The 13802-nt window shown below is 40.9% G+C and overlaps 2 protein-coding genes across 2 annotated transcripts; one reads left to right on the forward strand and one right to left on the reverse strand.

Moving 5' to 3' along the window:
- Positions 1–132: 132 nt before the first annotated feature.
- On the forward strand, positions 133–4416 carry zgc:112285 (uncharacterized protein LOC561476 homolog). The gene is made up of 6 exons (XM_051418175.1): positions 133–286; positions 408–517; positions 2393–2487; positions 2582–2862; positions 3861–4024; positions 4122–4416. The coding sequence occupies exons 1-6, from the start codon at positions 163–165 to the stop codon at positions 4299–4301; spliced, it is 954 nt and encodes a 317-aa protein (XP_051274135.1). The 5' UTR covers positions 133–162; the 3' UTR covers positions 4302–4416.
- A 493-nt stretch (positions 4417–4909) lies between these two features.
- Positions 4910–8385, reverse strand: timm23a (translocase of inner mitochondrial membrane 23 homolog a (yeast)). Its single transcript, XM_051418176.1, has 7 exons — positions 7956–8385; positions 7764–7822; positions 7589–7682; positions 6977–7061; positions 6824–6882; positions 6542–6652; positions 4910–5785 (listed from the first exon to the last, which is right to left on the reverse strand). Exons 1-7 carry the CDS (start codon positions 8056–8058, stop codon positions 5664–5666), a joined length of 633 nt encoding a protein of 210 aa, XP_051274136.1. The 5' UTR covers positions 8059–8385; the 3' UTR covers positions 4910–5663.
- Between the last annotated feature and the right edge of the window lie 5417 nt (positions 8386–13802).

Consider the following 13802-nt stretch of genomic DNA (forward strand, 5'->3'; position numbering starts at 1 on the left):
TCCCTGGAGGTGTGCTGTTGTGTGTGTGTGTGTGTGTGTGTGTGTGTGTGTACTGTGTGTGTACTGTATGTGTACCTGTGTATGTACTGTACATCTGCGTGTGTTTGCTGCCCAGTATAAATAGCGTGGGACGTGTGCCGGCCGCTGATTCTGTGGAAGACGATGGCTGTTCCTGGACCTCCTCTGCTCCTCCTTCTGTCGCTGCTGCTGCCGCTGCTGTTGAGCAAGGCAGCCGCATACACAATCACCCCCGGACGACAGCCACAGCACAAGCTCCTCCAACTGGGTGAGCATACACAATCCTACAGAAACACACACCTCCAAACACTTAAGCAACAAACACAGAGGATCCTGTTAAACTGTTATGTTCTTTGGGACTTAAGTTATTTGTGTTTCTCGTCTCCCAGACTGGCCGAAGGATTGTGGTATGGCTCACTTCAAGCCCAATATGGTTGAGAGGATTGTGTCTGGGAATGAGGCCAGACCTCACTCCTGGCCCTGGCAGGTCTCTCTGCAGGTAAATCTGTCTGTGTATTGATGTGGTTTAATATTTAAGGGTGTTGAGAGAGCTGAGAGAAAAGTCAGTCTATATAATGATATCATTCTAAAGGCTAAATGCATGACATTCATGGTTTTTGCATTCATTTTGAATGGACAGGATCATTTATACCTCATTTAGTGGTTATTAGTAACATTTCACACAAATTGTAGCAGATAAAAACACAAGGTAAAAACACTCAATAAATATCAGTGTGTGAATGTAAATCCTGATAAATGTAAACTTTTTTATGAGTAATGGTTTTCATTATGCCATTTTTTCGGGGGTGCTGCAGCCCCCTCAGAACCTCTACTTCTTAAAACTTGAGAACTAGAGATATATATTCACATTTGCTCAGCGAATGTCTAACTGTAACTTGACTATATTTTTTCGACTAAGTATATAAACTGTCAGAATACAGTGAAAAATGTCCATTACAAGTTCCCAGGATCCAATAAACCACTAAAGATGTTCAATTTAAATAACATGGACACCAGTATCCTCAGTTTTGATCATATTTGGCAATTTGTTCATTTTTATCAGTGACGATGGTCCAGTGGAAACATCGTAGTGATGAGAGGACCATTTCTTTACGTAACCTGCTACAAGCTGTAGTTTAAAGGTTACTCAATTAAAATTCAAAGAGGTCCATGTAGAGAAATGTCCTTAAGCAAAGGTCAAAAGTAGCTTATTAACTGTGTCACCATCTGTATGTAGTCAACAACTGACAAATAAATTCAACAATCAACAATATTTATTGTGAGTTTTAACACTGAATTGAAGGGATTATAAAGAAGTACTCTAATAATACATATTTTAAGTAAAATAATGGCTGCATTTAAATTTTTTTGTAAATGTGCATCTTAAAATAAAATTATTTTAGAAAAATTAAATAAAAAGTTCAGTGAGAAAAGTGTAAAATATAAAATAAATAAATAAATAATTCTCAATAATTTATCGGTTTAAGGTCGATATCCTCAGTACTCGGGGGATGAGAGGAGGGATGGCAGGCCAACATCACCTACTGGCTGTATGATGTTTACATTGAACATAAGAGAGTTGATTATTCCTCTGCCTGTTAACATCATCATAATCTGAGTGTAGTTGTGTCTTTATTTCTCACCGTCTGTCCACATTTCGGACCACTACACAGCAACAACACTCCTAAAAAGGGAACAAATTAATCCGACCAGCAGAGGCAGTAATCTCATTAATATCTCATTAGGACACATATATGTATGATTATATGCTACTTTGAACAATACTGGATTTTTAAGGCCAAAACTTTTTTAAAATAAGAAAATATACCAGAATTAAATATAATTGTAAGTATAATACAATAATAATTACAAGGCCTCTCTTGATTTTAAAGGGCGTAAGAAAATCTCTTTTGCATTTTATTCATTTTTGTGAAGAAAACTAAATTAAATTGATTGTAAAAAAAAATTTAAATACACACGTACAGATTTAATTGTATAAAAAGTTTCTAAAAATATGAGAAAAACTCATCTGATAAATATTTACAAGAAATAATCTGCTCAGAATTCAGAATTCATCATAATTGCTTGTTTTAAACAAACGTCCTGCAGTATTTGGGTTCATTGCACAGTTTATTAACCGTTCTGTTATTGTTATCCATTGAATATAATAGAAACTATCCATAAAATATGGCGTCAGTTTACTCAATGATAGAAAAAGGTTGGAAACCACAACCCTAAAATACTTAAAGGCACTGTGGTTGGGAACGTCTCTGTCTCATGTAGTGTATGAGAGTGATATTTAAGGGGTAAGGTGAGAGAGATGTTAGGAAAATTAGGTGAAAAAAATCACTGAGGTGGCTGTTTTCTCTCACAGGTTCGTCCCAGAGGAAGTAAACATTACATTCATGTCTGTGGAGGAACTCTCATCCACAAGAGCTGGGTCCTTACTGCAGCTCACTGCTTCCAAAAGTAAGAAACTTCACACAGAAAAACAAGTGGTGGAAAAAGAAAACACATGAAGGCCTCACTTTAACCATTAACTATTCTGTTTTTGCTCCCTCAGGGGTAAAGCAGAGGATGCTGGGAGCTGGAGGATCGTCCTGGGGAAGCACCAGCTGAAGCGCTCGGAGACGGCAGAGAGGATTTTCCCCGTGAAGAGAATCTACCGGCACGAGAACTTCCGTTACCCGACCCACAGCGAGCTGGACTACGACATCGCCCTGGTGAAGGCTGGCACAGACATCAACCCTTCAAACTTCATCCGCTACGCCTGCCTGCCGCGCAAGATGACCAGCATCAACCCGGGACACTACTGCTGGGTCACAGGCTGGGGAGACACCCGGGGTGAGTGGAGGAAAGAGGGGATATATAAAAGAGAGGAAGGGGAAAGGCTGTGGCAACTATTGGCCAACAAGAGTCTACAGATGTATTGGAAAAGCTGAGCTAAATGCTAATGTTATGGAAGCAAAGAAAGGTCATAATTTAAATCTGAAGCAACTGAATGCCTAATTATGAAATTTAACCATGACTGAGATTTGAATTACTTTGAATATTTTACTTTCTGTGGCTTCAAGTTGTGTAATTATACAAGAAACTTGATGTTTAGGGTTTATAGAGTTCAATATGCAAAAACCTGTTTTCAAGATGCTCATTTCTGAATAGAAAACATTAAAATCATGTCAAAAAATAAGGTTGCTCAAACTGGATTGGTGAAATTCAAACTTGGCTCCTGAAGACCTTTTATAAATGTTAAATTAATTAAAAACACAGATAAGTTGTTTCAAAAGTAAAATATTTGATTTCAGAGGTGGTTAAGATTCATATCACACAATTAACTTTTAATATTCAAATTATTATGGCCTTTGTTTGCTTCCATAAAAAGCCACCACAATAACAAGCTCACACTGACAGTGCTAACATAATGATGATTAGCAGGTATCTTAGTTTGGCATTTTAGCATGCTAAACACAAACTACAGCTGAGGAGGATGGGAATGTCATTAGTTTGCAGGCATTTGATCATAAACCAAAGGACAATTTTTGGACAAATTAAAAAAATGTGATGTGATGGTGTCACTAGGTGAAAGGTCAGAGGAAGTAACTCTGTGCCAAATTTAAAATTTTCTCCAAAGTTGTTGAGAGTTTTCAAGCTAAATTAGAAACGTCAAGCTGCTGGTGGTGCAAGAGGAAAAGTCAGGGGATCATCTGTACGAAAGATCACAGCCATCTGTCCAACAGTCGTGGAGACATTTCAGTCTGGAGAAATGATCACGCCGCCAGTGCAGCTAAAAAAATCTAAATGCAGTTTAAATTCCTTCAATTTTGTTCTCAAACACATTTCAGGTGGGAAGGAGAATGTGTCTCTGGCAGAAGCCCTGAATCAAGCGCGCCTCCCCATCATCGACTTCAAGACCTGCAAGCAGAAGAAATTCTGGGGCGATCGTGTCCGAGACTCGATGATCTGTGCCGGGTTCAGAGACAAAGAGGACCCGCCTGCTGCGTGCCAGGTTAGAGATTACAGATTCACAGACGGTGTTTGACAAAGAATTAATTTTATCCATGAATTTGCTCACCACCCATGTCTCTGCTTCTTCCCTCTCCCAGGGTGACTCTGGTGGCCCTCTGCTGTGCCAGATGGGGCGGGACCGCTGGGAGGTGCACGGCGTGGTGAGCTTCGGACCGATCGGCTGCACTGTTGAGAACAAACCCAGCGTCTTCACCCGCACCGCCGCCTACATCCCCTGGATCGAGGCAACACGTATCAGGGACTTCTTCCTGCACTGAAGGGGGCCAGCAGACTCAGCACTGACAGCAAACATAAGCTCCGCTCTGTTTTTTGTCCGACGTCCACAGATGACTACAAACTGTTCTTTTTCTAAGAGCCACAGTTCCTTCATGTTCCCCCAGCATGTTTCTGGAACTTACAACCCCTTCAAGATGTAAATACTTGTTCTGAATGTGCAATAATTGTGTCTCAACACACCGTATTTCACGGTCTACACTCTGCACTACTCTGATTTGGAACAGGAGAAAGTTGGGACAGAGTGCAGCATAGTATACACTGACTCATGACTCGGGCTGTATGAGTTATACAAGTTATATTACAATTGTTTTGACAGATATTACGACATAATTCAGAGTTAGTGGGAATGATCGATGATTTTCAGTGAAAGAACGATTAAAATCTTGTTTTCTTACATCTGGAGATTTGCATGCCATCACATCTCTGCAGCACTACAGCACTTCATCATAATGCGGCTTTGTCACAAATTTGACCTTAATCAAAATAATTTAAGCTTCTTTCAATCATATTTTGATTAGTTGTGCAGCCCTACTCATGAGTTTTTACATCCAGTCTACATCTGCGTAATAAAAATGGTTAAAAAGCAAAATCTTTGTCAATATTTCCCATTTTTTTATTATAGTTTTTTTATATCTGGTTTGATGGAGACACATTAACAGCACGCACTTCCAGTACAGCTTTACAGTGATTTCTTTTTGCACAGTAAGACAGAAAGCACTGCAGGTACGCTTCAATAAATACAAGAGTAGAACTGATCGTAAGGCTTAGTTCTGTGTTTGTAGAGTCTTTCAGTCCAAAATCTGAAATCCACTGCTGTTCATCTGGTGAGCTACACACACACACCAGATGTCACCTTATAAATTGGCGCATTTAACCCAAATTTCATGGGTTGATTGGTTTCAAAACTAGCATCAATGAAGACTAATAATAATCTCTTTTAAACAATAATATAACAAATGACACACCTCTATATAATAACATCTTCGCAGGGTCGTCTCACCACTGATCAGATCAGTGAAAGGAATACCTCAGAAGATAAAGACATATGAAGAGAGGGGTGTTAAAGGACGGTCAACATCTGGACTCCCAGTGGAATTTAGTCTGCATTTTCACATCTTCCTTTTCAAAACACATCTTTTACTTCCCAGAATGCTCCTGGAAAGGAAAGTGGCTATGGAGGGGGTGAGGGGGGGGTTGAACCAGCGAACTGGGACCAACTCACACTTCCCGGTAAGAGCACACTGCATTTGACCAGAGTCTAATTCCTCTTAGTGCTGTGGTTAAAGGCTGTGTCCAGGAGAGATATTTGGCCCCAATGTGGAAGCAGATGTGTGTGGGAGACGTTAGTACAGTCTGGAGGATGACGAGGAGGAGCCGGTGATGTGGTCCCAGTTGTTGTAGAGAGCGTAGGCCCCAGACAAGGCTAAACCAGCCAGACCTCCTCGCGCTACGCCCTTTAAGCCACCTGCAAACACACAGTAGCACCACAATGAGTGATAAAGTACGTATGAACACAGACATCTGTATAACAGGAACTCCAGGAGATAATTCTTATTTTAAATAACCCAAAATACCAGATGAACATTAAATAGTATGAGACAAATACAAATATAGAGGTGGTGAAATCAGCACTGCAATCATTATTACAACATAATCTTGACATCATGTAACAATATTAGTATTTATATCTGTTTTAATGGTTATTAGTGCTCAAATGATTACACAATTAATCAATGTAACTTACAGACATTTAATCAATCAGATTTTAATGATAAATGTATCGTTTAAGGCATTTATAAAGCAAAAAGTTGCTGGTTTAATCTTCTGAAATATGAGGATTTGATGCTTTTCTGTTTAATATCACTGTTAACTGAATATCTTGGTCAAATAAAAACAGCAATCTGAAGACTTAACCTACGGCCCTGGGAGGATGTTATGAATTTCACAAATGAACTGACACATAAAATAAATAATCCCCAGGTTGATAAATAATGATAATTTGTTGCAATCTAATGTCCAATAAATGTATTTGACAGCCAAAATTCAACTGACTCTGCATGCTGTGATCGTTCAGCAAGATTAAAGTCATCATTCATTTATCTTATTTGGAGAGACAATAATAAAATCCAGGTATCTTCACCTCATTGTAATTCATCTGCAAGTACTCTACGGAGGTTAACTACACATTAGGGGCAGATACACAAGTGGAAAAGACACCTACTGCCTGATTTAAAGAGCATCCCAGTTAGCGTCCCAGCAGCCACTGTGTTGATGTCATCTTCTGCTCCTCTGGCCTTTTCTATCGCCACACCAAAAACACTATATAACAAGGCTGCAAAGGAAAACGCACAAAGTTTAATAAAAGGCAACGAAAACAGCTTAAAACACATCGATCGAGTGACAAAAGAAGGAACTTAAAAGTTAACAAACCAAACTACAAATCCATAAAAACATACCCTGTATTATACATTTAAACAATTGAGTTACATTATAATGGTCTTACCAACAGAGCCCAGAGTGTTGGCCCATGAAGCACCCTGTCTGGTCACCATGTTGATAATCCTGAGGGACAGAAAGCAATCATTTAGAGGACAGGTCAAGTGACACTAATATTATCTGTAATGATACTTGTAAACTAAACTGTCCCTATACTTACTGTACATTACGAGGTTTGGACCACGCCATGTCTCTAGTCTCCTTCAGGCCCATCCTGAGACCATTTACAGTTCCAAATGCTGCTCCTGTAATCAAAACCAAGAGGCTGAGTAAGGCATTAAGGTAACATTCAGAAACAAAACAACAATTTAAACATTAAACTATTTACTAATTGCCAGAACCATTAGCCTTAATCTGATCCTCCACTTTTCTGGGAAGACTTTCCATAAGAGTTCGGGAACCTGGCTGCAGGGATTTGCTACCATTCACCCACACAATCTCTAGTGAGGTCCACACACTGACGTTGGGTAATAAGGCCCGGCTCACAACTGATGTCTCAGTTCGTCACAGAGGATTTGGACGTCGAGGTCAAGGCTCTGTGCAGACCGCTCACGTCATTTTACAGCAAACTCTTTAAGAAACCTCTCTATGAACCGGGCCCCAACACTGAGGCCACAAAGTTGGACAAAGATTTATTCACATTTTTAACCTGGTTAAAAACATTACTTACATCTCACATATAATGCAAGTATATTATCCTCATTCTGACAACACATTTAACCTGGTAACAAACTAAATAAACCCTCTGTTAGCTGTAAGTTCAGTCACATACCGGTCATACAGGATCCTCCAATGGTAAAGAAAGCCAGTTCAAACCTCCCTCTCGTTTTATTGGCACCTGTGGGGAGGATGAACTCATCTGTGTCCTAAAACAAAACAAAAACAGCTGTTAACAATCAGAAAAACAACAAAAAAAAAAAATAAATAAAACCAGAAAGCCACTTCACCTGCACCAGGTAGCGAGGGTCGACATTGAGGTAAGGGGACAGAGGACTCATCCCAGTCACTGAAATTACATTACGACACAAATTAACCACCAATGCATTCAGCAGCAACGTACAGACACTGGATCCAGCTGCCAGTACAGCTGTTACAGGCTGATCTTCAGATAACAGAGATAACATTACGGAGACTCTTACAGGGAACACCGGCGAGCTCTGTGTTGGAGTATTCCGGTGCACCGCCTCCAAAGAGACCCCCGAGACCGGCTTTGGCTCCTCCTGATCCTTGTGAGTTGTCCATGGCTGTGAAATGATCCGAGGAGGAGGTGGAGGAGGAGGTGGAGGAGGAGGAGGAGGAGAGCACTGGAGCCGGGGAGGAGGTGAGCTGCTAGCCGAAGCCGACCTGGCTACACGTTAGCAAGGCGCTTGCTATGTCGCAAAAACTCAAAATATGAGATAAACTGATGGACGACGAGCAGCTGGAGTCACCGCCGCCGACAGACGTTATCCTGTGAGCGCGTACAGTGAGTCTTTGAGGGAGTTTACCGGGTAAAAACACCGGTTTTTTCGTCTCTTGATTACCGGACTCGACTTCTCGTCTGACCTCCAGGAACACGCTCTGCCGTAAAGCGACTCCAGACGTCGTGCTGTCGTTGCGTCAACAGAGCCAGTCGTGAAAATGTGTAAACAACAAACATTTAATCTCACGATTTAAAGATCACACGTGATTTAAAAGTGATGAGTAAAAACAAAAATAAGACAAAAACTGTTTTGATCATGTTAGTGCGAGCCCGGTGATTTTACGACACCTCCACTGATCTGGGGTCTGTTTATTTAACCAAAGGGCAAACGACGTAAAGCAGCCTGATCATTATAAAACTGACTGCAGGCGAGGAGCAGAAAGTCTGACAGCAAATATCGATTATTAATCAATGATTTGATCATGTTAGTGGGAGAGAAAGAAGCAACAGGCTGTCACAAAGTAAAAATACACTATACTCATTACCCAAAAGCTTGGTTTTCAAAGTAAAAGCACAGAAATAGTAGAATCATGTCACTTTTTATAATGTAATATAAGTAAAATCTGAGTATGTAGTAATTAGTAAAAAATAAATAGCGTAATAAATGGAGTAAAAGCTGTAATATTTGCTGCTGAAATGTGAATATAAAAGTGGAGACTGCCTGAAAATGGCAGGGAAACATCAGACATGCTCATGTGAGGGACGCCAGGAAGAAGAGTCAGTGGAACAGTTTTGAGTTGTAAAATGGGACAGAGAGAGAGAAATGATGAGGAAATAAACTGAGGGTATTGTATTTAAAGGATACAGAGGTTTTCTATAGGATAAGATGGATGAACAGGAATAGGTGATAGGGTGGCTGATGTGACTGACTAGAGTGTAAAACACAGAGGATGAAGCATAGTTTGGGCTCTATGTGTGTGTGTGTGTGTGTGTGTGTGCTTGTTTAGGGGATTAGATCTACACTCTGGAGCAGAAGGGGGCAGTAATGCACCAATAAACTGGATGCCAGCTGCCGTAAAACAAGAAAAAGAAGAAGACTGAGGCCCGAAACCAGCCTGCACTTCAGAACATAAGTGGGCACCAAATATAAAACTAAGTAGAGCCTTTATCCCCTGCAAATTCTGTGTGTGAGTGCAGGACCCTCCTTAGGTTGCCCACAGCCTAGTTCACACTACCTGGTTTTAGTGAACTGGGCATTAAATAACTGAACTTAAAACTTAAACCAAATTAAGAGCATTAATGTGTGTTTGAATGTGTTTTGTTTACTATGGAGCCGGAGTAGCGACGATGGCAGGCGAGGAAAGAGACTCAGAGAAAAAAGATGAACATGGCTCAAGCAGACAGACTCAAGTTGGGGCAACATGTGAAACAACTAAGGGAACTAAAGTACAAAAAATTGGAGAGAGGGGAGGTTGGCCGCCGCAGCAGCAGGAGTGAGGATCCTCAGATGGCTGCAGGTCCTCACTCAACAGGTGGTTTGGCTTCAGGAGCAGATATTAGAGGTCCAACTTGCTGTGCTGATGTGCTGGTAACCTCTCCGCAGTAGCTCTACGACGTATTTGGGTCATTTACCTTGAGATTTGTAGGCCAGGGCATCTTCATTATAGTGCTGTCACATATTTTATCAAACAACTGCAGCTACTGTGATTGCATTTGGTCTTATTGTGATAATGTTTTTGATTAATTGTGCAGCCCTAATTTATCTCAAGTATATCGTCTGTGTGTTTAAGTATATGCATTTTACTCACACCCACGTGTGTATTGAATTTATTTATCACTCTCACTATCACCACGGTGATTATAATGTATTGGTTAACACTTAAATATGTTAACAGCTCCGTGTTGGTTGAAGATCTATTAATGGAGCTGGTTAACATCGAGGTACTTAAAACACAGAGTGGTTTTTACTCTGTGTCCACAAAACAGGAAGGGGATGTTTACCGCGCTGTGCTCGTAGTCTGCTGTCAAACCTCCCTCCACAGTGACAGTTATGGTGTTGATGATCTCTACAGTTTGTGGCACTTCTTTCCCGCCTAACCTTAGAAGACTGGAAGGTTTGACACCATAATTTACTAATATAAGTCTAATATTGATTCATTTTTAAGTAGGTGGTGGCTCAGAGCAAACAGAAGGGAGCCCCAGAAGATCATGTAGGTTCCTGTTGCTGCTTGTATGGGCACAATAAACTCTTTCACATCAGATTGTGCCAGACTCGAGTGTTTTCTTCCCTCCAATAGTTATTACAGACTTTAACTTGCTCCAACAAATACAATCCACTATTAAAGAATACCAAAGGACCTTGAATGAATCTTCAGTTTAAGCTCAGTTAAGCCAAACTTTATTCATTTATAAAATGTTATTTAAAGTTCCACTGTGTAACATTGAGAAGGATCTGTTGGTAGGAATGGAATATAATATTCATAAGTATGTTTTTCATTAGAGTATAATCACCTGAATGTAGGGATTATTGTGTTTTTATTACCTTAGAATGAGCTGATATTTCTGCAGTAGTCTAGCAAGAACAAACCAAACATTGGCTGTAGATAGGGACTTAGGGGAGGCATGTTATTCAGCTCAAGGAATAGATGTAAAGTTCATAAGTCTGCCCACATAAACACACCTCGGAATCATGTGTCTGTTTTAAAGAGATTTGGTTTGTTCTGTTTAATCTAGAAGAGATTGGTTTGTTTTATTAATGTATTTATACTTTTTTCAAATCCTCTCTGACATACATACATTTATGTATGATGATATTTTTTAATTCATTACAAGCCCTTACATTATATCTACTGTAAATAAAAGAGTGCAACAGACTTTAATGGGATCATATGATTCTTAAATTTGCTTGAAATACTTAATACTTAAAATAACAAAAAAAACTATATTTTCAGTGTTTTCAATGTATGTTTTATAGAGAAATCAGATATTACTGTTGAAACTGGATGGATATACATTTATTTAAAGAATACTTTAAGAAGAAGTAAAAAAAAGTGGAGTTCCTCACATGTGACACAAGGTGGCAGCAGAGAGCTGATAGTAAAAGGTCAAACCTGTTGGTTCTTGCTGCTCTTCAGTCACCCTAATTAGGGCCTAATTTAATTGGCTGTTTTAGTTACATTTTTTTCCCGTCATGGCAGATTCAAGTTGGATTTGCATGATGCTGTTTGCATCTCTTAAAGCAGAGAGGTTGAACAACTTCCACATGACACCTGTCCGGCCTTTAAATGCCCGATTCCCCACCTTCCAGACCTACCGGATACTTACCCATGATGCAACCGAGAGAGACCACACGCATGCACACGTACGTGCACGTTTATGCAGCATAGCCCCGGCCATCTGCTGCCGGTCAAAGGGACAGAGGCACTGAAGGAATTTAGTGTGTTGAATTTCACGAATAACAGAGCATCTTATTTGGATTCTGCCATTGTATGTGTGTATTCAGAAGGGGCCAAGTGGAGCGATGAAGTTTGCCATTGTCGCCCAGTGTGGGTGTTTTCAGACTCTCTGGCATGATCTGTGAGTTAGTGTTCTCTGTGTTACTGCCCAGTGTGCCCACTGTCTTTCCCACAATGCCCCATTCAGCCCTGGGCCTCTCTCTCTCACTCTCTCTCTCTCTCTCTCTCTCTCTCTCTCTCTCTGCTCACACTCTCAGACTGAACTGGCACCCATTTTGTGCCTCTGGCTAATCATCATCATCATCACCATCATCATCATCATCATCATCATCGTCGTCGGGCTACAGACCAAATTTTCAGTTGTGGGAAAAAATAGCTGTGATGTCATCTTTGTTAACTTTTTCAGCCACTCTTGTTTTCATCTTCTCCCTCATTTCCTCTCTTCCTCTCTCCCCCTTTCTCTCTCTCTTTCTTTCTGTCTCTCTGAGCTCCCAAACACAAAAGACAGAGAGGCCACGACAGGACCCCAGTGTATGCTGGTTGTCAAGGAGACAAGGAGACAGTGTTGGGTCTTTAAACTGCCTCAGAGGGGTGTGTGGAGTTAGGGGGAGTTGGCCTTATTTACATGGGAAGAGGACAAGGGGAGAGAGAGGGGTTTGAAATACAACTTTTGAGCAGCTTATAGGACTCCACTGTTATTCAGCTAAAATCATTCTGCCTCTCAGTCATCAAATATTTACCAAGCAGAGGAAATCTGGAGCTGTTCATTATGTGGAGAATGCCGTGCATACATAGTAATGTAAATCAACCTGTCTTTTCCCCTCACGCGCACACACACACACACACACACACACGCACACACACACAGACACACACATACAACCATGCTTTTGATTGTAAGCGCTGGGAGCTCTGGGCCCCAGTGTTGGCAATGGCGAGAGCTGACTGCAGAATACATTACCAGATGCTTGAGGAGTGTTTCATACCAGACTAGTAGAACAAGAAGGGGAAAAAAACAAAAAACACAGCACGAAAACTTGACTGAAAACAGGAAAAAAAAAAGTACACACCCATCCAGACACACATTCACCCCCCACCCATCTATATCCACACACACACACACACACACACACACACACACACACACACACAGTATTTTATTCTCTCTCTCTCTTGCTATCTTCCACTCTGCTTCTTCCTGTCCAGAGGATTGTCTGCAGCAGTCACATTATGTCCTCTCTCTCTCTCTCTCTCTCTCTCTCTCTCTCTCTCTCTCTCTCTGTGATCAGGGGGCTGGGGTTGCGGCCGCAGAGCAGGCTCAACTCCAAGCCTGAAGTTCAATATCAGCCCCCAACTCCACAATGAAAGCAGGAAGGGCAGGGAGAGGACGAATGAGCCACCCACTGCTGCATTCACCACGGAAAACCCCATGTGACTCTCTTCTTTTTGAGTGCGTGTGTGAAACCCTTTAAATGTGTTGTTTAAAGGGAAGTTTTACTTTTAACTTCAAGTGTCGAAGGCTCAAAAGGCTTTCCCTCTTTTTGATTTTAATTTCTAATAAGTGAGATAGAGAGATAGAGGGGAAAAAGAGCCCAATTAAAACAAATGTAGCTATCCTAATACATGTAGGTTATTAGCAGTAGACTTCAGGGACAAGCTGTGATCCTGTGTAATATTTACTCTCTCTGCAGATGTTTGAGGGCGAGCTTGCACAATCAATTTCCCTTTAATTCCCCTGCCATCTAGTCCTCCAAACCTAACCCCCCCCCTCACCCCACCTTCTTTCTCTCTGTTATACATGTGCATGCCTCGGAGAAACCATGGTGAGCTGGGTGGGTTTTGTTCTCTCTTATTACACACATCGATGTGTGTAATGTCCACTTAAATGGCCGGAGTAGATAGAGAAACGAGAAAAGAACACAGAAAAGGAGAAGTGGGAAAAAACACACACACCATGTTGTGGCCTTTTCCCTGCATTTTGTCCAAAGTGTCGGCTGTTTTTTCCCCCCACCCCGCTCGGTATCTAAAGACTGTTTGGTGATTAGTATGCAGAAAGGAAGCTGGTTTGCATAATTAAGTGCTACAGAGAAAAAGCAACAAAGTTTGTTAGTTTAACAACTATGAGTTTA

This window comes from Dicentrarchus labrax, unplaced genomic scaffold (assembly GCF_905237075.1).
Source record: "Dicentrarchus labrax unplaced genomic scaffold, dlabrax2021, whole genome shotgun sequence".
Classification (NCBI taxonomy): Eukaryota; Metazoa; Chordata; class Actinopteri; family Moronidae; genus Dicentrarchus; species Dicentrarchus labrax.